This window comes from Scyliorhinus torazame, chromosome 6, assembly GCF_047496885.1.
Source record: "Scyliorhinus torazame isolate Kashiwa2021f chromosome 6, sScyTor2.1, whole genome shotgun sequence".
In the NCBI taxonomy this organism is placed as follows: Eukaryota; Metazoa; Chordata; class Chondrichthyes; order Carcharhiniformes; family Scyliorhinidae; genus Scyliorhinus; species Scyliorhinus torazame.
Genome location: NC_092712.1, coordinates 298993389 through 299017623, shown reverse-complemented (window position 1 = coordinate 299017623; position 24235 = coordinate 298993389). Strand labels below are relative to the sequence as shown.

Below are 24235 nucleotides of genomic sequence, written 5' to 3'. Positions count from 1 at the left end.
TCTATTCTTTTTTCCAAAGTGCAAGACCTCGCACTTGCCCACGTTGAATTTCATCAGCCATTTCTTGGACCACTCTCCTAAACTGTCTAAATCTTTCTGCAGCCTCCCCACCTCCTCCATACTACCTGCTCCTCCACCTATCTTTGTATCATCGGCAAACTTAGCCAGAATGCCCCCAGTCCCGTCATCTAGATCGTTAATATATAAAGAGAACAGCTGTGGCCCCAACACTGAACCCTGCGGGACACCACTCGTCACCGGTTGCCATTCCGAAAAAGAACCTTTTATCGCAACTCTCTGCCTTCTGCCTGACAGCCAATCGTCAATCCATGTTAGTACCTTGCCTCGAATTCCATGGGCCCTTATTTTACTCAGCAGTCTCCCGTGAGGCACCTTATCAAAGGCCTTTTGAAAGTCAAGATAGATAACATCTATTGGCTCTCCTTGGTCTAACCTATTTGTTATTTCTTCAAAGAACTAACAGGTTTGTCAGGCACGACCTCCCCTTACTAAATCCATGCTGACTTGTCCTAATCCGACCCTGCACTTCCAAGAATTTAGAAATCTCATCCTTAACAATGGATTCTAGAATCTTGCCAACAACCGAGGTTAGGCTAATTGGCCTATAATTTTCCATCTTTTTCCTTGTTCCCTTCTTGAACAGGGGGGGTTACAACAGCGATTTTCCAATCCTCTGGGACTTTCCCTGACTCCAGTGACTTTTGAAAGATCATAACTAACGCCTCCATTATTTCTTCAGCTATCTCCTTTAGAACTCTAGGATGTAGCCCATCTGGGCCCGGGGATTTATCAATTTTTAGACCTCTTAGTTTCTCTAGCCCTTTCTCCTTTATGATGGCTACCATATTCAACTCTGCCCCCTGACTCTCCGGAATTGTTGGGATATTACTCATGTCTTCTACTGTGAAGACTGACGCAAAGTACTTATTCAGTTCCTCAGCTATTTCCTGGTCTCCCATCACAAAATTACCAGCGTCATTTTGGAGCGGCTCAATGTCAACCTTTGCCTCCCGTTTGTTTTTAATGTATTTAAAGAAACTTTTCCTATCATTCCTAATGTTACTGGCTAGCCTACCTTCAAATTTGATCCTCTCTTTCCTTATTTCTCTCTTTGTTTTCCTCTGTTTGTTTTTGTAGTCTTCCCAATCTTCGGACTTGCCACTACTCTTTGCCACATTATAGGCTTTCTCTTTTGCTTTGATGCATTCCCTAACTTCCTTTGTCAGCCATGGCTGCCTAATCCCCCCTCTGATAACCTTTCTTTTCTTTGGGATGAACCTCTGTACTGTGTCCTCAATTACTCCCAGAAACTCCTGCCATTGCTGTTCTACTGTGTTTCCCACTAGGCTCTGCTCCCAGTTGATTTTCGTCAGTTCCTCCCTCATGCCCCTGTAGTTACCTTTATTTAACTGTAACACCTTTACATCTGATTCTACCTTCTTTCTTTCAAATTGGAGATTGAATTCGACCATATTATGATCACTGCCTCCTAAGTGCTCCCTTACTTTAAGATCTTTAATCAAGTCTGGCTCATTACATAACACTAAGTCCAGAATGGCCTGTTCCCTCGTGGGCTCCATCACAAGCTGTTCCAAAAAGCCCTCCTGTAAGCATTCAATGAATTCCCTTTCCTTGGGTCCACTGGCAGCATTATTTACCCAGTCCACCTGCATATTGAAGTCCCCCATGATCACTGTGACCTTGCCTTTCTGACATGCACTTTCTATTTCGTGGTGCATTTTGTGCCCCCAGTCCTGACCACTGTTAGGAGGCCTGTACATAACTCCCATTATGGTTTTTTTGCCTTTGTGGTTCCTCAACTCTACCCACACAGACTCCACATCATCTGACCCTATGTCGTTTAGTGCTATTGATTTAATTTCATTCCTAATTAACAAGGCAACCCCGCCCCCTCTGCCCACCTCCCTGTCTTTTCGATAGGTTGTGAATCCCTGGATGTTTAAATGCCAGTCCTGAACCCCCTGCAACCATGTCTCTGTGATGCCTACCACATCATACCTGCCAGTCACAATCTGGGCCACAAGCTCATCTACCTTGTTCCGTACACTGCACGCATTTAAATATAGCACCTTTAATTCTCTATTGATCATCCCTTTTTGTTTTCTTAGTGTGGTGGACCTTGGTTTACTGAGCCTTTCCATACACTGTCATATTTTGTGGGATGGGGACAATCGTAACCACTCTTGAGTTTTGTCTGTTCGTGTTTTTTTGTATTCCTAAGCAGCTACGCTCCCCGCTGATTACTTCACCTCTTGGTTCCCTGACTTTCCCTTCCCCCCTAATCTTTAGTTTAAAGTCCTATTGACCACCCTATTTACTTCAGAATGACAGAGCTCTTGATTGGTGTCCCATGATCACTACGAGAAAGCGTGTATACTTTTACATGGACAGGATCAGGTTCTGTTATATTGGTTTCCCTGTTAGATGCACAGAGACCTGATCAGCACCACTATTGGGCGTGACGTATGCAGAAAACTCAGCCAGGTGAGGCACTGGAGAACAGCCGTGCATGTGGAACTAGAGACAAACACAAGGGCAGCATAGCAGTTAGCACTGCTACCTCACCGCGCCAGGGACCCAGGTCAGATTCTGACCTCGGGTGATTGTCTGCGTGGAGTTTGCACATTCTCTCCTCGCCTGCCTGTGCTTCCTCTGGGTGCGCTGGTTTCCTCCCACGGTCCAAAGATGTGCAGGTTCGGTGGATTGGCAATGCTAAATTGCCCCTTAGTGTCCAAGAGACTACTGGGATGGGGTGGGGAGTGGGCCTGGGTAGGGTGCACTTTGAGAGGATCGGTGCAGACTCGAGGGACCAAATGGCCTTCTTCTGCACTGTCGGAATTCGATGATTAGGCATCACCTCAGGAGATCCACAGAATGAGGACATGAGTGCCCAACGGTCATTAAACCAACTGCAACACGCCTCCTCTATTTTGATTCATTTCGAGAGGACAATGAACATTCAAGGAACATTAAATATTCCAAGGACAATGATATTACAATCCGGGACCAGACCCCAACAGTGGCTAGGATACTGGACAGAAACCCCAATATTTAATTTTAATTTTATAAGACTGAGGAAAGGATACTTCATTCCAGGAATGATTTCATGGAAAATTGGGATTATGGTATATGAAAACAAACTTTATCACAAACACAGTATTAACATCTTTAACATCACACAAGAAAATAGCTTACATTTACCCCCGAAACAATGTTAATCAATACAGTGACCCAAAAACCCTCAACTGCTATCTTTACTTCAACTCAAACAACAAAACTATCTCAAGTCCCAATCCACTTTTAAATACAGGTAGCACTCAGGAATAGTTGCTGTATGGAGATGTCGTGAATACTCCACTTTTAAGAGAAATAATTTGAGATGGCTTAAAGAGGAGATCTTGACACCCTGTCAGAATAATGCAGAATCTCATGGCTGTATTTATTCACAAACCTTCTCAGCTTACGTTCTAGCCCAAAATTAAAAAGCTGAACCTGAACACCTGATTGCTTCAACCCCGGCTCCTTCCATTAACTACATGATTGTTAAGCTGAACGTAACATCTCTAATTATGTACTCTGCAGCGAACGTCTTCATATAAATAAAAGTCCATTAGTCCAAACTTTTACAATACTTTAATTGCACCTCTGGCTCCAAAAGGTCTGGCTGTCTTGTGAACCAAGAGTTTTAAAAATACTACTGCATCAGTCGTACCCGGTAACCCAGGCAATGAACCCTTACTGCACCAAATACATACAATACAATATGTCTGAAATTCCTACATTCGTCCCAATATATTTAACTGAATATGGGGCCAGGAAAATGTTCTGAAGCAAACAACAAGACAGTCCTATGATATTAAAGAGACAAGGGACAAGTAAAAGGCTAAGGGACAGGATAAATTTTACCTCAATGTGGTTGTGTCAGGAAATCAATAGTTTTCTTTAAACTAACTGGGCTCGGCTAGCTAGCTCAGTAAGAGACATGCTAGATTGTATCAAGGTCAGGTGTTTGGCCAGTACTTTCCTTGGGGGCAGATTAAGTATTGTAGGTTCACGAGATTAGTAACTGGAACGAGAGGGTTGTCTTATGAGTGGCGGAATAAATTGGGCCTACACACACGCCGACTACAGTATGTACCAAATACAAGATGCATGTGCTACAGCAACTTACAAAGGTACCTTTGATAGCCCCTTCCAAATCCACAATCTCAATCATGTAGAAGGACAACGACACCATATGCAAGTTTCCCTCAAGACACACGTTAACCTGGCTTGGAGCTATATCACCACTCGTTCGCTGTAACTGGGTCAAATATATGGAACAGTCTTCTTAACTGCAGATGTATATCATAGATCATAGAATTTACAGTGCAGAAGGAGGCCATTCGGTGCATCGAATCTCCATTGGCTCTTGGAAAGGGCACCCTTTAAACCCACGCCTCCACCTTATCCCCGTAACCCAGTAACCAATCTACCCTTTTTGGACACTAAGGGCAATTTATCATGGCCAATCCACCTAACCTGTACACCTTTGGATTGTGGGAGGAAACTGGAGCACCCGGAGGAAACCCACGCAGACACGGGAAGAATGTACAGACTCCGCACAGACAGTGACACAAGTTGGGAATTGAACCTGGGACCCTGGAGTTGTGAAGCAACTGTGCTAACCACTGTGCTACCATGCTGTCCCCATGCTACCATATCCACACCAAATAGACTACAACAATTCAAGGTGGCTGTTCATCACCACCTTATCATGGGCATTTAGGGATGGGCATGAAAGAATAAAAAACGTTTTGTCTGAAGTTGAGAGATTCAGGAGGGGCTTGGCAAGGTAGGCATCGAGAGGTTGTTCCTTCTGGCTGGAGAATGTTCTCGAAGATGTGGGCCCAGTCTATGGATCAGGGGTCAATTATTTAGCACTGAAACAGGGAAGAATTTCTTCACTCAGACAGTTGCGAATCTCAGTCGACCCCAGAGGGTTATGGGTGCTCCATATTGAAAAACTTCAAGGCTGGGGTCGGTAGATTACAGTCTGTCAAGGTATCAAGGAATATGGGGTGCACTGGGGCGGCAAGCAGTGGGAAAGTGGAGTTGAGGCAGAAGATCGCAATGATAATTTTAACTGCCAAAGCTAGCTAGAGGGGCCAAATGGGACACTTCTGCTCCAGTTTTCTACAGTATCTTTTGAGGGAAGTACATCATTGCACTGGATTATTTTGCCAAAACTAAATATTGGTGATTTTGAAGTCGATCCAAGACACATTGACCAAAAATGGCCATCAACGCATAGTTATAAAATGTACGCAATGTTATGATTGGATGCATAATGTGGAAGGAGGCGAAGCCCCCCAGCCTGGAGGCCTGGATAAATGATATGGCTGGGTTCATAAAGTTGGAGAGGATTAAGTTCGCTTTGAGAGGGTCTGCGCAGGGGTTCTACAGGCGGTGGCAACCGTTCCTAGACTATCTCGCGGAGCGTTAGAGGAAGGTCGGTCAGCAGCAGCAGCAACCTTGGGGGGGGGGGGGCGGGGATGTCCTGGGAGGGTGGATGAGCAAGAGATAACATGAAGGGTTGGGGAAACTGGCACGTACGGGTGAGGGCCAGTGTACAAAGCTGTGTAAATATATCATTTTGCCATGTATATATCTTGCTCTGCGCGGTTTCTCGGTTTTTTTTTGTTACGGGGGGGGGGGGTTATTGTTTGTAAGGGAGAAAAATTGTGTTAAAAAACTTTAATAAATATATATTTTTTTAAAAAATGATTGGCCTGAAAGGGCCCTGGAAGCGAATTCAGTATTAACTTTCAGATAAGAATAAGACGCATGACTGAAAAGGAAAATAAATGTTTGGCTATGGCGGAAGAGAACGGAAAGTGATTGAATGTATAATTCTTTCAAAGAGCCGGCACAGAAATTATGGGCTGAATGACCCATTTCTGCACTGCATCATTCCATTTCTTGGAATTGATGGCGATACGCAGCCATCATTTTGACCCAAGGTCATTTGGACAATTAGAATTATTATTTCTGGAGATGAAATGCCAACACATTTGTTTAAGAGAAGGAGAATAATCTGGAGTTTATGTATCTTAAAGTATATCTGCCGCAGCCATGTTGTTGATGGTGCCTGAATACAAGATGGAACAAGTTTTTCCTTCTGAGCTGTACACTGGATCAGCGATTTATCCGAGCTGGACCATCACTGCTGGAATTTCTTCTTATTTTTTTTTTTAGAAAGAGCAATCAGGGCTAAAAGTAGCTGCCAACATTCCGCAGGTCAACAGGCTCATGCTCTAAGAGTAACCTGCCAATTGCATCATTTTGAAAATGCCACATCACAGAAAGTAGCACACGCAGATCTCCAGGGAAAGCCAAGAGGATTCAGTGCAGGGGGAAGGCTAAAATGTGTCTGAGCTGCCCTTCACACAAATCTGTCAGGCTTTGGGAGGGTGAATCATTCATCGGGTACCATCCACTGTGCCTCACAAATAGAAGAGGGCAAAACAACTGATATGGCATTGCAGCTTTTTGTTAAAAAGCCCACCTGTATGCAGTGACGCTATCTCATCTTGTGAAACATCAAGTGAAAGGCTGTACATTGAGAGGCCCACTAGGTTGTTCCTGGTCTTGTCTTGTCAAAAAACATAGAACTTTTAAAATAAAAGGTTCAAATCAGTCAGTAAATGTCTGTATCAGTGAAAGAGCTACAAACAATTGGCTCCATATTAATATAGCTATTACATTTCTAACCAGTGGGCCAGAAGTAGCCTGTGAGCTCTATCGGACTAGCAGATTGTATATCTTGCTGTGGTGCATTTGCCTGTTGATTTGCTGGCAGATTTTAAAATACCTGGTCTCAAGTGTTGCAGCTCCATTGGGAAAAATATTCTAAATCCACCTTTCCCTGGGAGGATTATTTGTTTTCCTGGGAGGACCATTAGATGGACTTAGTTCAGGAGAAGTGCTTTTAAACAGATAAGTGTTGGCCTGTATTTGTCATTGTTGACAGCGTTCAATTAAGGGACTTACAGGCACAGACTGGACAGCCATAGACTGAGGATGCAGTGTGTCGGGAAGCTTTATCTGGGGAGAGGTGAGAAGTGGGAAGGCTGTTGCCTTCTGAATCTTGCCTCATGAGAAAAGGGAGTTGCTGTCAGCTCATGACGAAAGCAAAATAACGGAGTTCACATAAGGCCCTACAATATTGGATGCAGCCTCACAATAAACTTATGCCAGGGACACCTTACTAGTGAATTTTAATCTCTGGTTTTAAATCAATCCAAAAGCTCGTCCAAAACTCCAGATTTCACTTACTGTTTCCATTGAAGTCATTACATACAATGTAAACATTGCAGAACCAACTGGAGGAACATTGCTTGGAATTTTTGCTGATCTCCCAATGTGCCTTTGTTGAAATAACAGATGGGCATTGGACGTTTTTCACACCGTTTCCACCAAAATTACAGGAGGGAATTGTCCTGATATCATGAAAGGCCATGCGATCGGTAACATTGGAACAAGTCAAATACTCGATAGCTTCCAGAAATATCTGCTTTAACCACAAACGTACAGAGGTTTAAAGCTTGATGCGACCATCAATTCACACGAGACAGAGAGTTGAAGTGAACAGTGGCTTTAATCAACTAGAACAGTGCCTGCCTGCGACTGCTCTGCACTGAGAGCCGCCTACAGGGCAGCTGCTCTATATACCTCCCCTCAAGGGGGCGGAGTCCACAAGGGCACCGACATGATACAATCAGTGTAGTACAGTACAATGGTCCATAGGTGGGGCCCACATGAGCAACAGCATAGTACAATGTAGTACAGTGGTGAATGGTTACCATAATAAGTTCACCACATTCACCCCCCGTTAATAAAAATTGAAGTCCGGCGGGGATGAAGGGCTCACAGGTTGAGTCTATCCGGCGCCCTGATCGTGCGCTGCGATCGCCTGAGCTCTGGTTTTGCAGCAGGCACGGGTGTCAAAGTCGTCGGTGCGGACATGGGTGTTGAACCCGTCGATGTGTGGCCTCCAGGAGCGTGTCTTCTGGAGCTTCATCCCTGTAGGTCGGCGATGGGGGAGGGGGTATAGGAGGGGGTGTGGAGGCCATGTAGGGGCGGGGGCGCTGTTCGGTGTAGGTTGGGGGGGGGGGGAAGGGGGGGGTGAGGTGATGGTAGGGGATCCTGCGGGTGCCAGGTCCCGGAGGGAGACCGTATCCTGTCGGCCGTCGGGGTGTGCTACGTATGCATACTGGGGTTTGGTGTGAAGGAGCTGGACCCTCTCGATCAGGGGGTCAGACGTATGGCTCCTGACGTGTTTCCGGAGTAGGATGGGCCCCGGTGTCTTCAGCCAGGACGGAAGAGAGACCCCGGAGATGAATTTCCTAGGGAAAACAAATAGGTGGTCATGAGGGGTCTCATTCATGGCTGTGCAAAGAAGTGACCTAATGGACTGGAGCGCGTTGGGGATGACCTCCTGCCAGTGGGGAGCTGGGAGATTCCTAGACCGTAGGGCCAGGAGGACGGCCTTCCATACTGCTGCGTTCTCCCTCTCCACCTGTCCCTTTCCTCGGGGGTTGTAACTGTTAGTCCTGCGTGAGGCGATGCCCTTACCGATCAGGTACTGACGCAGCTCGTCGCTCATAAACGAGGAGCCCCGGTCACTGTGGACGTAAGTGGGGAAACTGAACAAGGTGAAGATACTACGCATGGCCTTAATGACGGTGACCGCGGTCATGTCGGGGCAGGGGATTGCAAAGGGGAAGTGGGGGAACTCGTCAACGACGTTGAGGAAATACGTGTTGCGGTTGGTAGAGGGGAGGGGCCCTTTGAAGTCAATACTGAAGCGCTCAAAGGGCCGGGATGCCTTCACCAGGTGGGCCTTATCCGGTCGATAGAAGTGCGGCTTACACTCCGCGCAGATTTGGCAGTCCCTGGTCATGGCCCTGACCTCCTCGGTGGAGGAGGGCAGGTTGCGGGCCTTGATGTAGTGGATAAGCCGGATGACCTCCGGGTGGCAGAGGTCATCGTGGATGGCCCAGAGTCGGTCATCTTGCGCGCTGGCGCATGTGCCGTGGGGCAGGGCATCTGGGGGCTTGTTGAGCTTCCCAGGACGATATACTATATCGTAATTATAGGTGGAGAGTTCGATCCTCTACCTCAAGATTTTATCGTTCTTGATCTTGCCCCGCTGTGTATTGTCGAATATGAAGGCTACCGACCGTTGGTCGGTGACGAGGGTAAACCTCCTACCAGCGAGGTAGTGCCTCCAGTGCCGTACAGCTTCCACGATGGCTTGAGCTTCTTTTTCGACTGAGGAGTGTCGAATTTCGGAGGACTTGAGGGTACGGGAGAAAAATCCTACTGGCCTACCTGCCTGGTTAAGGGTGGCGGCGAGGGCGACCTCTGATCGTCGCTCTTCACCTGGAAGGGGACAGACTCATCCACCGCGCGCATTGCGGCTTTGGCAATATCTGCCTTGATGCGGCTGAAGGCCAGGCAGGCCTCAGCCGCCAGTGGGAAGATGGTAGCTTTGATCAGTGGGCGGGCTTTGTCCGCATAGTTGGGGACCCACTGGGCATAACAGGAAAAGAACCCGAGGCACCTTTTCAGGGACTTGGGGCAGTGGGAGTTGCAGGACGGGGCGCATACAATCGGGGCCCTAGGACTCCGTTTTCCATGACATAGCCGAGGATGGGCAGTCGGGTTGTGTGGAAAACGCAGTTCTCCTTGTTATAAGTGAGGTTGAGGGCTTGGTTGGTTTGGAGAAACTTCTGGAGGTTGGCGTCGTGGTCCTGCTGGTCGTGGCCACAGATGGTGACGTTGTCCAAGTACGGAAATGTGGCCCGCAGCCCGTACTGGTCCACCATTCGGTCCATCGTTCTTTGGAAGACCGAGATCCCGTTGGTGACACCGAAGGGGACCCGGAGGAAGTGGAAGAGGCGGCCGTCTCCCTCAAAGGCTGTGTAGTGGCAGTCCTCCGGGCGGATTGGGAGCTGGTGGTATGCGGACTTCAGATCTACCGTGGAGAACACCCGGTAGTGTGCAATCTGACTCACCTTGTCCGCTATCCGGGGAAGGGGGTACGCATCAAGGTGCGTGTACCGGTTTATGGTTTGGCTGTAATCAACAACCATCCGGTTCTTTTCACCTTCCTGACGACAACCACCTGGGCTCTCCAGGGGCTATTGCTGCCTCGATGGTCCCCTCCCGCAAGAGCCGCTGGACCTTGAACTTGATAAAAGTCCTGTCCTGGATACTGTACCGCCTGCTCCTGGTGGCGGCGGGTTTACAGTCGGCGGTGAGAATAGCGGGGGAGTGTCGACCTTCAGGGTCGCGAGGCTACAAATGGTGAGGGGGGTAGGGGCCCGCCAAACTTTAGGGTCAGGCTCCTGAGGTTGCACTGGAAGTCCAGTCCCAACAGAAGAGGAGCGCAGAGATCGTGGAGTACATATAGTTTAAAGTTAGCGTATTCGACGCCCTGTATCGCGAGGTTCGCGACAGTAAAGTGCAATCCGGAAGCGAGGGAGATTGTTTGAAATGCGGGGGAGATTTGGAGAGAACAGCGCCTGACCGTGTCTGGGTGAATGAAGCTCTCCGTGCTCCCGAAGTCAAACAGGCAGGGCGTTTCATGCCCATTGACCCGGACAGTCATCATGGAGTTCCTGAGGTGCTTTGGGCGCGACTGGTCAAGGGTGACCCCGCTGAGTTGAAGGTAGCCAGCGTGGTCAGAGGTGGTGGGGTGCCCCCGTCGGTCGCACGTGTCGGGCGGCGTTGAAGATGGCGGCCCCCGTCGGTCGCACGTATCGGGCGGTGGTGAAGATGGCAGCCAAGATGGCGGCCCCCATGAGGGGCCACGTGGAAGACGGCGGCCAAGATGGCGGCCCCCGTGAGTCGCACGTGTTGTGTAGAGTCAAAGATGGCTGCCCCCATGGAAAACACAAGGGACGGGTGACACGTCCGAAGGGGGCGGAGCTGGCAGGCATGCAGCCACACTGCGGGGTCTGCGGGCCTGTGAGTCTGAGAGTCGGGCCTGTGGTTTGGAGGACTTGGACCTGGCCAGGCAAGCTTTGGCAAAGTGTCCTTTCTTGTTGCAGTTGCTACAGTTCGTGTTCCGAGCCGGGCAACGCTGCCTGGGGTGCTGGCTCTGGCCGCAAAAGTAGCAGGGCAGCCCCCCCGGGATGGGCGGGCAGCCGCGTGGCACAGGCCTCGGGTACTCTCTAGTCGGGAGTCCACGAGGAGGTTGCAGGATCGGAGGGGAAAGGGTTGAGGCTCTTCAACGCTACTTCTAGGGAGGTGGCTAGTTTTACCGTCTCTTCTCGGTCGAGGGCGCTGTCTGACATAGTTGGACCGGACTCCAGCCACGTAGGCGTCCCGGACAGATAGTTCCATGTGTTGGGAGGCCGTGGCGGCCTTGTAGCTGCAGCTTCGCGCGAGGACTTTGAGATCGCGTTGGTACTCCTCCAGCGATTCCCCAGGGTGTTGGCGGCGAGTGGTGAAGAGATGCCGCGCGAACACTTCGTTCACCGGCCTCATGTATTGGCGCTTCAGCATCGCGAGCGCGTCTGCGTATGTGGTCGCTTCCTCGAGTTGCACGGAAATTCGATGGCTCACCCGGGCGTGGAGGAGGCTCAGCTTCTGTTCGTCGGTGACGGAGGGCGAGGAGGAGGCGGTGAGGAGGAGACTGCGAGGTAGGCCTCGAAACATCGGAGCCATTGTGAAAAAAATCCCTTTGGCTTCCGTGGCCCGTGGGTCGAGTTCCAGTCGGTCAGGTTTGAGGGCTGCTTCCATCGCGATGTTATAGTTGATTAAATTGATTCGACCATCAATTCACACGAGACAGAGAGTTGAAGTGAACAGTGGCTTTAATCAACTAGAACAGTGCCTGCGACTGCTCTGCACTGAGAGCCCCCTGCAGGGCAGCTGCTTCATATACCTCCCCTCAAGGGGGGTGAGCCAGGAGCAGACCCCACAAGGGCACCGACATTATACAATCGGTGTAGTACAGTACAATGGTCCATAGGTGGAGCCCACATGGGCAACAGCAGAGTACAATGTAGTACAGTGGTGAATGGTTACCATAATAAGTTCACCACATTCACCCCCTGTTAAAAAAATGGGAGTGCATGGCTGCCAACACCCTCTTAGAGCATGGTAGCTGAAGGAGGATCATCTCAAACATTTAGATTTATATTGCGCCTTTCACGACCTCAGGACATCCCAAAGCATTCATAGTTAATCAAATGCTTTTTGAAGTGGAGTCACAGTTGTATTGCAGGAAACGTAATAATTTGTACACAACTGCATCTCATAAACAGCAATGTGACCACATAATCAATTTTAGTAATGTCAGTTTAAAGATAAAACAATGTGCCAGGACACTGATATCAGCCATTATTCTTGTGACTTGTCATTAAAGAGAAATTACCTTTGAAGCAGCCAGTACTCAACACAAATTCTCAATTCTCAATGCAAAGATCACAGTCATCTCTCAGATTCCCACAAGTTACAGGCTTAGTGAAAGTGAGTGACTATTTACCATCTCACTGAATGTTACATATGGTTAATTAATTGTTATTTCATTTCCATATGGCAGGAATACAACAGCTAATGACTATGTATATACACTGGTGTATGCTTGTACTATGATGTCATATTCCATATGGATAGGTTAGGCGAGGTTAGATATGTCAGCCAAAACCTGGCAGATGGAATTTAACATGGATAAGTGGGAGGTTATCCATTTCAATCGGAAAAATAGAAAGGCAACTTATTAACTAAATTGAGAGAAACTTCAGAGTGCTTTGGTGCAGTGAGATCTGGGTGTCATGTAAGAATCGGAGAAACCTATCCTGCAGATACAGCAAGTAATGAGGAAGGCAAATGGAATCTTGGTGTTCATAGTTAAAGGGGAGTGTAAAAGTAGGGAGGTGTGCTGGAACTGTACAAGGCATTGGTGAGACTGCACCTGGAGTACAGCATAGTTTTGGTCCCCTTATTTGAAGAGGGATGTAGTTGCATTAGAGGCAGTTCAAAGGAGGTTCACTAGATTGATTCTGGAGGGGAAGGTTTCACCTTCGGAAGGGAGATTGAGCAGTTTAGCCTTATACTTTCTCTAGTCCAGAAGAATCAGAGGAGATCTAATTGAGGCACATCTGATGAAAGGTACTGACAAGTAGATGTGGAGCAGATGTCTCTCTGATTGAGAATTCCAAAGATCCACAATCTTTCGAGTGAGGGAATATCTCCGATTCTCTGTCCTAGAAGGATGACCCCCTTATTCTGAAGCTGATACCTCTCAAGGGATACCTTCCCAACATCTACTAGATTAAGCATCTTAAGGAGTTATAGGTTTGCTAGGTCACTCCCTCAATCTTCTAAATGTAGTGAATATTGGCCAGTCTACGTCATCTCCTTCAGAAGACAATCCTTGCATCTCAGGAATCAGTTCCATAAATCAGGGGCTCCTTTTGGCTTCAAATATTCGTTGAACTGCACTTTCTTTCTAATTTACTCATTCATGGATTGTGGCTGTCGCTGGCTAGACCAACGTTTATTGCCCATCCCCGATTGCCCTTGAGTGATGGTGAGCCACCTTCTTGACCTGCAGTCCATGTGGTGTAGGTACACACTCAGTGCTGGTAGGAACGGAGTTCTCGGAATTTTGAATGAGCAACCGTGATATAGTTCCAAGTCAGGATGGTGTTGTGGCTTGGAGAGGAACTTACAGGTGGTGGTGTTCCCATGCATCTGCTGCCCTTGTCCACCTATGTGGTAGAGGTCATGGGTTTGGAAAATACCTTTGAAGGAGCCTTGGCGAGCTGCTGCAATGCACCTTGTAGATGGTACGGAACACATTGTTGCCACTGTGCGTCAGTGGTAGAGGAAGTGAATGTTTAAGTTGGTGGATGGGGTGCGAAGCAAGCGGGCTGCTTTGGCCTGGATGGCATTGAGCATCCAAGCAAATGAGGAGAATTCCATCACATTCCTGACTTGTGTCTTGTAGGTGGTGGACAGGCTTTGAGGATTCTAGAGGCAGGTTACTCACTGCAGAATTCCCACATTCTGACCTGCTTTTGTAACCACGGTATTTATATGACTGGTCTAGTTCAGTTTCTGGTCCATGGGGACTCTCAGAATGTTGATTGTGGGGATTCAGTGATGTCATTACCGTTGAATGTCAAGGGAGATGGTTTATTCCCTCTTGTTGGAGATGGTAATTGCCTGGCACTTGTGTGGTACAAATATCATTTGCCACTTAGCAGCCCAAGCCTGTGCTTTTCCGATCTTGCTGCGCATGAACACGGACTTCTTCAGTATCTGCAGTGTCCCAAATGGTGTTGAACGTTGTGCAGTCATCAGCGAACATCTTCTCTTCTAACCTTATGATGGAGGGAAGGACATTGATGAAACAGCTGAAGATGATTATGCCAATGACACTATCCGGAGGAACTCCTGCAGTGATATGCTGATACTGAGATGACGGATCTCCAAACAGCCACAATCATCAACTTTCCAATATCTGCAAACTTTACAACATAGCATACAATGGGCCCACAGCTGCACCCATCATTCCAGCTGCCTTGGAGACGGACCGAAACTCCTGCTGTTTCACCCATTTACCATCTTACGAAAGGCAATAAAAAATAAATTCAGAATCTGAAGAGTTAAGAGGCATGATCAACATGCCTGATGCTGGCCTAAACTATTCTCGCAATCAATGTTACAGTAACCAGGATGTGGAATGTACACAACAGGCTGGCACTTTGCTCCGCGGGATCAGAATGCTTTTATTATTCAACATGCCATCTTTTATCAGATTCTCAGGAAGGTTGTACTAATCAGAGATAATGCACTGGCAACTTTGCGTGCATGCCAGACTTTTTAATTGCACCATGCATTTTTTAAAAAAACACACCTTTTATAATATCAAAGGCAGCTCAAAGCACTTTGCAGCCAGTGAAATTCTTGAAGCATAGCATTAGAATACTGCTGACCTGTAATCCCAGGAATATCTATACACGTGTATGTGTTTCGTTTACACTAACCTAACAAAGCATGCTATTGCTTGCAGTTGAAGATAACATTGGGATGGAATAGTGGAAGAAGTCCAAATTGAAAAGTAAACACCTTCTGAGGTTTTGTTCAGTAAAATGGTGCAACAAATAGTTCAGAACTTGGTGGAAAGGAATGCTGGAAAATATAGGGATGCATTATGGTTGCTGCAGGATGAGCAACGTTATAAAAGTTAAAGTAAATGACAAGAATCGTACAGAGCATGTGAAAATAAACGTCGGGGGAATTGGGCCAAAATTCTCTGGCCGTTGCGATTCACTTTTCCCGTTGGCAGCACCAGCGCTTCCCCCCCAGTGGGTTTCCTACCGCCAGCGAATGACACGCCACCAGGAAACACGTAACTGGGGAATGGGAAAATCCAGCCCTCGACGAGACTGAAGGGAATTTTGCCCAAATCGAATGGGAGCGACTCTGATCAAATTAAAGAATTGTGGGGCAGCACTAAAATCAACACTAGTATTAATGCCGAATTTGTAAGAAGTAAAAAAAAAAAACTGTTGAGACAACTGAAGAATCAAAGGAAAGTAAGAATCTTCTACCGCCATCACTTATGCAATGTGGGGAGGTTTCCAGTTAAAAAAAAGTTATATTCCTAATTCTGAGAGTGATAGACACATGGGCTGACCTTTTGCTTTCAACCCAATGGAAGGACTCAATTGGAAACACTTATTTAACTCCTGTTAAGAGCTCACTCTGCAACTCAAGTACAAGTGAATGTTGGCTGATAGTAAGAGGTCCCAGAAGCCATGGTAAAGTTTGGACACCCAATCATACTCATCTTTCAATTTAAGGTCCAGCGTTTAAATAATTCAAACTTCCCAGAAGCATATGTGCAAGACACAACAGAATAATACAAATTGAAAAAGCAGTAAAGAATTCAAGAGACCACTCTTGGGAAGTGGTCTTAATGCTAGCTAGTCTGTCTGGGTGAAAAAGGCTTCATCAGCCTTAGTAATTGCCCAGTGACTAGTTCTGATGGCCCTCATCACAATGACATGTTATCGGAGGTGCTTGATCCACCAGCTGTAATGACAAACCAATAATCTAACACAGGCACTTTTAATCTGGTTTTGTAATTTCAAGGTGAGGACTAGGTTAGAAATATAAATATTTTGAATTTTTAGCGAATTAGATTCACATTGTAAATTTTGTTTCACAGAGAATTGTTCAACTTTTGTTTCACTGGACTAGTTACATTCGTGTACATGGTCCAATTTTTTAAAACAGGAATTAGAATGGTTTAGTCGGGGCGGTCTGGCATTATGAACAGCTAAAAGCACAAATAATAGGTCAATACAAACAAACAATGAATGCTCCTGAAAATAGGTTTCAAGGTTGACGATGTGATGTTTTGAGGGAGTTGTGAAATTGATCATGGGGAACATCACAGGAAGAGATAAGGGAAGATGCTGCAAGAAATTAAATACAGGGGCTATAGAGACCATAGAAGGTGGAAGATAACTTAAGGGTGGGAATTTTCTTAATTGTTTAGACTAAGAGCTCAACATAACAAAGCGCATTTGTATTTAAGGGGAAGCTTTACAGGACAATGAGGTCTTGTAAAAAGGTACAAGGAAAATATATTTTTTAAAGGTTTCAGTTGCATAGGTGGTAGAAAGCAGAGCCTTTGAGGGATCCATGTTGACTTCGGACTAACACTCTGAGGAACAGAAGCAAGAGCGAAAAGAGCTGTTGTTCACACGTCAGCCGGCCTGCCTAACACAATCCAATGTTTTTGCTGTTGTTAACTTAACATACCCACTATATTGGTTGCAGCCAATGTTCTTAATTGGAACAATGAATTATGTTTAAATTAAATATTCAAATTTAATCATTTGCTATGTAGGAAACACAACAGCACATGCAAAAAACAAGTAATAATTGAACAGATAACCTGCTTTTGTGATGTTGATTGGGGGATAAATATTGCCCAGGACACCTGCGATATCCACCCCTGTTCCTCTTTGAAATTCCACCATGGGATCTTTACTGTCCACTTGAGAAGACCAATGGGGCGGTTTTACGTCACATCCAAAAGGCAGCTCTCTTCCTACACTGCAGCGCTCCCTCAGGACTGCACTGGAAATGTCAGCGTAGATTGTTGCACTCAAGCCCTGAACTATCATGACATGAACCCAAAACCTTCTCACTCGAGAGACAAACGTACTACCAACGGAGCAATGATCATTTAATTTATTAACAGTACATATATTTCTATTTCACATGTAACAGTACTTTTAATTTGAATTAGGAGGGCTTCATTCCCGCTGCATTGTTGGAAGCAGTTCACTGTGCTGTTCGGCTGATCACAGTGCACTTACACTCTGGACCAGGTGTGATTAGGATCCGACTGCACATCTAGTGTTATTGGGATAATCGATTGGCGAGTGAGGTGGTGCAGATACAAGTCACTCAGGCAAAATGACGGCTCTGATAAAGTGTCCCTAAAATGTTGTTGTTTTTTTTAAAAACTTGTTTTGGTTGTCAATGATGGACTTGGAAAATTAAAAGATTCTCCCATCAACGATTTCAAAACAGGTGCAGGATTCCAATTGGTATATTAGATGGATCAGGTCATGGAAAATTATGCAGCAGCTATGAGGAATAGGCTTCAAGAACAGCACCAAGAGGTTAGAGTGGTAGGAAATGGCATATGCCTATTCTTTCTGAGTCACCAGATCACAAGTATTTAGTTAGGGAAGAGAATCAACTCATGGTCTTCAACTCACCCTCTTAAGCAAAGAACTTTGAAAGATAAGTCAATCATGAAAGGGCAGTATTTAGTGGAGGCAAGGGTTTCAACCCTTACCCAGCAGGAGAACTGGCAAGAATCCCAGTCACCTCTTTTCTGGAAGGCCCTCTCCAATAGACGCCAGCACTTAAATTGGGCAGTGCTGGCCAGCCCAGGACTTAGAACCCTGGCGGGGGTGGGGATGACTTCCTCAGAGGGCTGCCAGCCAGAGCTCGTCAGCTTTTCACCGCTCAACAGTGCCATGGAAGATGTCATGATATCCACATTAACATATCATGGTGCAATCACACACACACACTGATGGACAGGTAGTTGGACCAACCAACACACACACACACATCGCAGCCAATCATCAGTGAGAGCACACGCACTACAAAACAGGGAACACCACAGTTCCCGCTCATTCTACCAGGATATAGCTCAGAGCACAGAGCTCACAGCGTGCCACTCAGACATACACCATGTGCTGAGTGCCTCACTAAGATAGTGCTAGGGCTGGGTCCACAGGTTAGCTGGTGAAGTACGAACCACAGCCAGAAGTTAAGTTATTATTGTACAGAATAATAAAACAGAGTTGTACCATCTACAACCGTGTCGGTTTGTTTGTGTATCGGAACACCCAACACGACAGAAGAGGCAGTGGCAGCTGCTGATATTACACCCACCTGAGGCTTGGGATCACCCATGGACGCAGGCGAGTGATGGCGTGAGGGGGATTGCAGGGGCTAGGGGCCAGCAACAAGGGCAGCAATTTAGTCCGTCCCTTCCCAATGCTGGTCCCTCAATCATGCACAAAGTGGCTTTGAATAAGGGACTCCCCTGGAAGCCTGCAAACAACCCAATTTCTCATAATTTCGGGCTTCCTCCACGGCGAGTCCCCTAACCACATAATTTTCCACTGAAAGGACCTCAATTGCCCCATTAAGTCCATGGCAGGCAGGCCAGTTGACTGTCTCAACTGGTAGTGGGGCTGGAAGGTCACTCACCGGGAGGCCTTCCCCCACAGGCAGAGCAGTCCCCAGTTGCCTGATCAAATGCCCCACTGCCACCAAACTTGTGACGGGGAAGGGTATTAAATTCCACCCAAGATTAGCAATCCAGAAGGACTTCCAAGAACAAAGAAATAATAACCTTTCAGCCTCATGGACGCCTGAAATGGAGACATCACAAAGATGTTACAATTGGTATTATGAAATGCTGACTGGTAATCTTCCTTTAACACTGCTGGGATAACAATTACATTTATATATTATTTTCGTGTTCAAGTGTTATATATGGGGCGTTGGGGGGTGGGGGGGTTAGGCAATAGGAGTGGAGGTGAAGGTTTATCAGTCACCTGTACCTGGCTTTGGAACCTGATGTGACAGTCTAATGTAAATATAGAATTCCCTTAATTGTCAGCATATCAATCGACAAATTCGGCTACACATATTGGGGGCAGGGGAACACAATATATTCCCACAAATGAACCGCAAATCTCCAGCAGCTAGGCTCGAACAGCCATTCAATCCTGGAGTTCTGCTCCTTCTCAGGAATGATCCAAACTCCTCTTCTGTAATTCAGGGTAGCATGAGAATCTCTTGACATTCTTCCTCGCAACTCTCTGACCGTCATCTATTAACGAAGATTTATGTAAACCTCCAGGAGGAAGGCCATACTTCAAATGAACACAATGCTTTTCCAGCCACTGGGGCTGATTAACCAAACAATAACCAGAGGCACCACAGACCAAATATAAATAAAACAGATTCTGGAGCGAGGATAAATCACGCAATTGGCAGATCCTTTTGGTGGTTTCTTTTTTCCCCCTCTCAAACGTGGCCCATTGGGTCCAGCAAAAAAAAAAGAAAACACAAGCCATATTGATTCAACTCATTGATCATTCTTAACCAGGCCTGTAAGAGCTCATTACTTCCATGCCCTGTCTCTGCTTGCGTTTGAATCTGGCAAAGAGAGAGAAGAAGGGTGAAGCAGAAAGAGGGAGAAGGGAGAGGAGACAAAAGTTAGAAGGGGTGAAGAGAGGGAAAGAGCAAACAAGAGCTTTGTGCAAGGACAACAACAATAACTCTCATTTATATAGCACCTTCAACATAGCAAAATATGCCATCGCGCTTTACAAGGGCGATACCAATCTAAACAGTTTTGGTAATGAGTCACAAAAGGTATCAGCTCAGGTAAGGAACATTTTTACATAAAAGGAAAGGCAGAGTATCAGAGAGGTTTACAGAAGGAATTGCAAAGAGCAAAGCCAAAGCAGCCCGTAAGCATGTAGGCCATTAAAAACATGGCTGCCGCCGCCATGGGGGATACAGGATAGAGTAGTTTCCAGTACCTAGGTGGGAGAGGGGAAGGTATCGGATATTTACCAGGAACATTCGGAGGTGGAGGAAACTCCGGTGGAGGAGCTTAAGGGCAAGTGGGTGGACGAGCTAGGAGGAGAGATAGAGGCGGGTCTATGGGCGGATGCCCTAAGCAGGTTAATACCTCCTCATCGTGCGCCAGGCTTAGCCTGATACAATTTAAGGTAGTCCTCCGGGCACCCATGACAGTGGCTAGGATGAGCAAGTTTTTCGGGGTAGAGGATAGGTGTGCGAGGTGCGTGGGAAGCCCAGAAAATCATGTCCACATGTTTTGGGCATGCCCGAAGCTTGGAGGGATTTGGCAGGGTTTTGCTAAGGCAATGTCCACGGTGCTAAAAACACGGGTGGTGCCGAGTCCGGAGGTAGCGATCTTTGGAATGTCGGAAGAGCCGGGAGTTCAGGGGATGAAAGAGGCCGACGTCTTGGCCTTTGCCTCCCTGGTAGCCCGGAGACGGATCTTATTAATGTGGAGGGACTCGAAGCCCCCGAGTTAGTGACATGGCCGGGTTTCTCAGTCTTGAGAAAATAAAGTTTGCCTTAAGAGGGGCAATGTTGGGGTTCTCCTGGAGATGGCAGCCGTTCGTCGACTTTCTCGGGGAAATTAGAAAATGTCAGCTGATGCAGTATTCCACCGGGGGGGGGGGGGTTGGATTGTTGTTGTATGGTTGAGGCGTGTGAAGATTGGGCTGGGGGGGAAATGTTTATTTTACCATGTTGATGTCATTGTTTTTGTTACTGTTATAAAAATGTTCAAATACCTTAATAAAATATATATATTTTTTTAAATGTCTGCCAATGGTGGACAAATTACAATTGAGGATCCTGAAGGACAAATTTGAAGGAATGCAAGGATCATGAAGGCTTTCGTAGGGCTGAAGACGGTTACAGAGATCGTGTGGGAAGAGGCCATGGAGACATTTGAAAACAAGAACATGGATTTTAAAACTGGAGCTGAGATGATTAACATTTTAACATCAGTTCAGATCACCTGCAATGTTTAAGGTTATTAAAACACTCATGCAGAAAAAAAAATCAAGTTTTTTCTAACAATTCATCACTGCAGTATACAAGATCCAGAACTTCAAACAGAACTCCGTGGAGCCAATGGAGAGATTCAACACAAGATAGATGCCCAATAGGGGGCATTCCTGCTCATTTCATTACTTTGTCTTGGTTCACAGCAGGACACACTCCTGATGGTTGAATATTCATGACAGCTTCAAAGATTAATATTGAAATCATGTTATGGAATATTTTCGTACATTCTAGCATTATTCTAGACTCCCTCCCTGTAAGGACAACATTTGAGGGGGTGGAAACCTTTCCACAGCATGGCCATTACAGTACAACGTGGATGCTTAGATGTTTCTTGGCATCTATGGAGGTGGTGAGTGTAAAATTAGCAAACAGAAATGTAGGCCGGCTGCACAGGGACACTCGCCAACTTAATAGGTCACCTCCAACCACAAAGGCCTCAAGCCAAAACTTGGTCAGGCCGTGTCAGCTGAAACTACCAGACGAGATCTGCACAAGCTCTGGCACAGAGTGAAAAGAAACAAACTCCACGTTTCCTTTAGAAAGCACCGAGACAGCAGGGAATGCTTTGCTTACCTCTCAGAATGTAGTTCTGGTAGTTCTGGTCTGCTTCTGCTCCTACTTTTATCAAACATGTCAGGCCCTCAGCGACAACAAACTCGTGAACCAAATCCTTGTCGTCCTAATGGGATTAGAGCACAGCACGGAGGTTAATGCATTAAGAAAATAATTATGATTGTGTTGTACGTATTAGAACAGAAATAATTATATTGCTGATCTTGCTAATCAATGCCAAATTATCACCAACACTGTGTGGCAGATTCATCCCTTCCAGGCGTGGAGTTGAGAATGCTAAATCTCCTTTCGCAAAGGACCTTTACAGCTAGCAAAAGGTAGCCGTAGAGATATCTTACAGTAGCAACTTGCCTGTAAATGGTGCTTGACAGGACCAAGCCACATGAAGAGATGCTTGTGCAGATGGCAAAAAGCCTGATCAAAGAGATAGGGTTTAAGGAGCGTCTTGAAGTTGGAAAGAGGGGGAAAGAGGCACGAGGTTTAGCGAGAGATATCCAGATTTGAGGGACTTGGCAGCTGAAGGCATGGTTACCAATGGTGGAGCAATTAAAACTGAGGATGTGCAAGAGGTCACGATTGGAGGGGTGCAGGGATCTTGAGATGGTTGGAGGAGGATATCGGCATAGGGAGATGCAAATCAGAAGGAAAAAATACAGTAGAAACTGGGAAATAAGAATATTGGTCCAAATGGAAGACCATATAGGTATTTGAAAACAGAGGATTTCAAAACTTGGGATTTGCTTTTACCGGGAACCAATGCAAACCAGTGATCACTGAGGCTGCAGGTGAACAGGGTTTGGTGACAGTTTGGACGGTGGTAACAGCATTTTGGATGTTCTTAAGTTTGTAGGAGGCTGTTATACCTCATTATACGAGGTTGCATTCAAATCCTAGTCCCAGTGTTCAAAGTTGAGTGTGCTAATACACAACACATGTCAATCCCCAAATGTCTGCACCTTTGAAAAATACAAATACAAGTGTGCTCTAAAGCAGAGGTTCAATGTTATATTAAAACACAACAACTGCTTTGCAAAGGTGAACTGTCCAAGTTCCAGTCTTACTGATTAATTTCATAAGAAGTAATTATTAGTTGGCTTATGGTCTTTCTCAATTAATTCCTGTCCCAGCATGATTTTCCATTATGGTACTATTGTGGAAAATGGTATAGGTATACTCCTTGGCTGAGTCAACCAGAACAACACTTTGGAAGAGAGCACTCTCATTATTTCATACTGTCTCTCGTCTTTCTCCCTATAATTTCATCCTGTATTCCCAACTTTCCCTTACTCCTTCCCATGCATATGGAGCCTGAGATGCTGCTAGTCTATTGTCAGAAACTAGAGGGAAGGAAGAGCATCAAATTTACAGTGACACATGCGTATTGTCATGCAGTAGTTCAAGGCAGCATCTCACCACCACCTTCTGAAGGGCAACTAGGGATGGGCAATAAATGCTGGCCTAACCAGCGACACCCACACCCCGCAAATGAATTTTTAAAAATCATCCAGGACCTGGAGCATCCTCCAATGTTGAGCCCCGATTAAAATGTATCACCTTGAATAACTATAATCTCAATACAGTCGACGCAACAAACTCAACACAAATCTCTGTTCGTCAAGAAATATATTTCCTTCAATCCTCATGGTGCAATTTTAACTTCTTTATGACCTCGCTCGTGCTGGCTTCATGGCACAGGGAAATAATGAACACTTGGGAGTAAATACAAGCAACAAACTCTTTGAAGGACAGTGACATCACAGCACAACAGTAAAAACAAAGAACCATTATCCCACTCCTCAGATTCCACTGATGCTGTATAATCTGCCTGCTGCACGAGTTATTCCTTTTGTACAGTATAGCATTCATTTCAGGTTGGTTTTAATTTGATTTGAGATCAATTTGGCCATGACCAGGGATGTCAACGCTGTTTACATTCATCATGCTAGATCTGCAATCAATAACAGGAAACTCAATGTCATAGACAATCACAAGTTTTAAAATGAGCTCAGAATTAAGAGCAGAAGGAGCAGGCCATTCGGCCCCTCAAGCCTATTCCACCATTCAATAAGATCATGGCTAGTCTGATGTTTGGTCTCAACTTCACATTCCTGTCTACCCCTACCCCCACCCCCATAACCTTTGACTCCCTTGTTGGATCAAAAAGCTATTTAATTCAGCTTTGAATACATTCAACAATTCAGCCTCAACTGGTGTCTGGACTAAAAAATTCCAACGGTTAAAGATCCTCAGGAAGTCTCTGCCTTAATTGGGAGATCTCTCATTTTGAAACTGTGCCTAGTAGTTCTAGAGTCCATAAGAGGGGAACTTTCCTCACGACATCTATTCTGCCAAGCTTCCCAAGAATCTCGTATGTTTCAATAAGATCACCTCC

The 24235-nt window shown here is 46.1% G+C and overlaps 1 protein-coding gene across 16 annotated transcripts in view; it reads right to left on the bottom strand.

Annotated features, from left to right (window-relative positions):
- The window catches only part of fhod3b (formin homology 2 domain containing 3b), a 742093-nt gene that overhangs the window by 347591 nt on the left and 370267 nt on the right, over positions 1-24235 (bottom strand). For all 16 annotated transcript variants that reach the window (XM_072509894.1, XM_072509896.1, XM_072509895.1 and 13 more), the window contains exon 5: positions 21844-21949. In XM_072509894.1, the coding sequence (XP_072365995.1) occupies positions 21844-21949 (106 nt within the window). The remainder of the gene's footprint in view (positions 1-21843; positions 21950-24235) is intronic.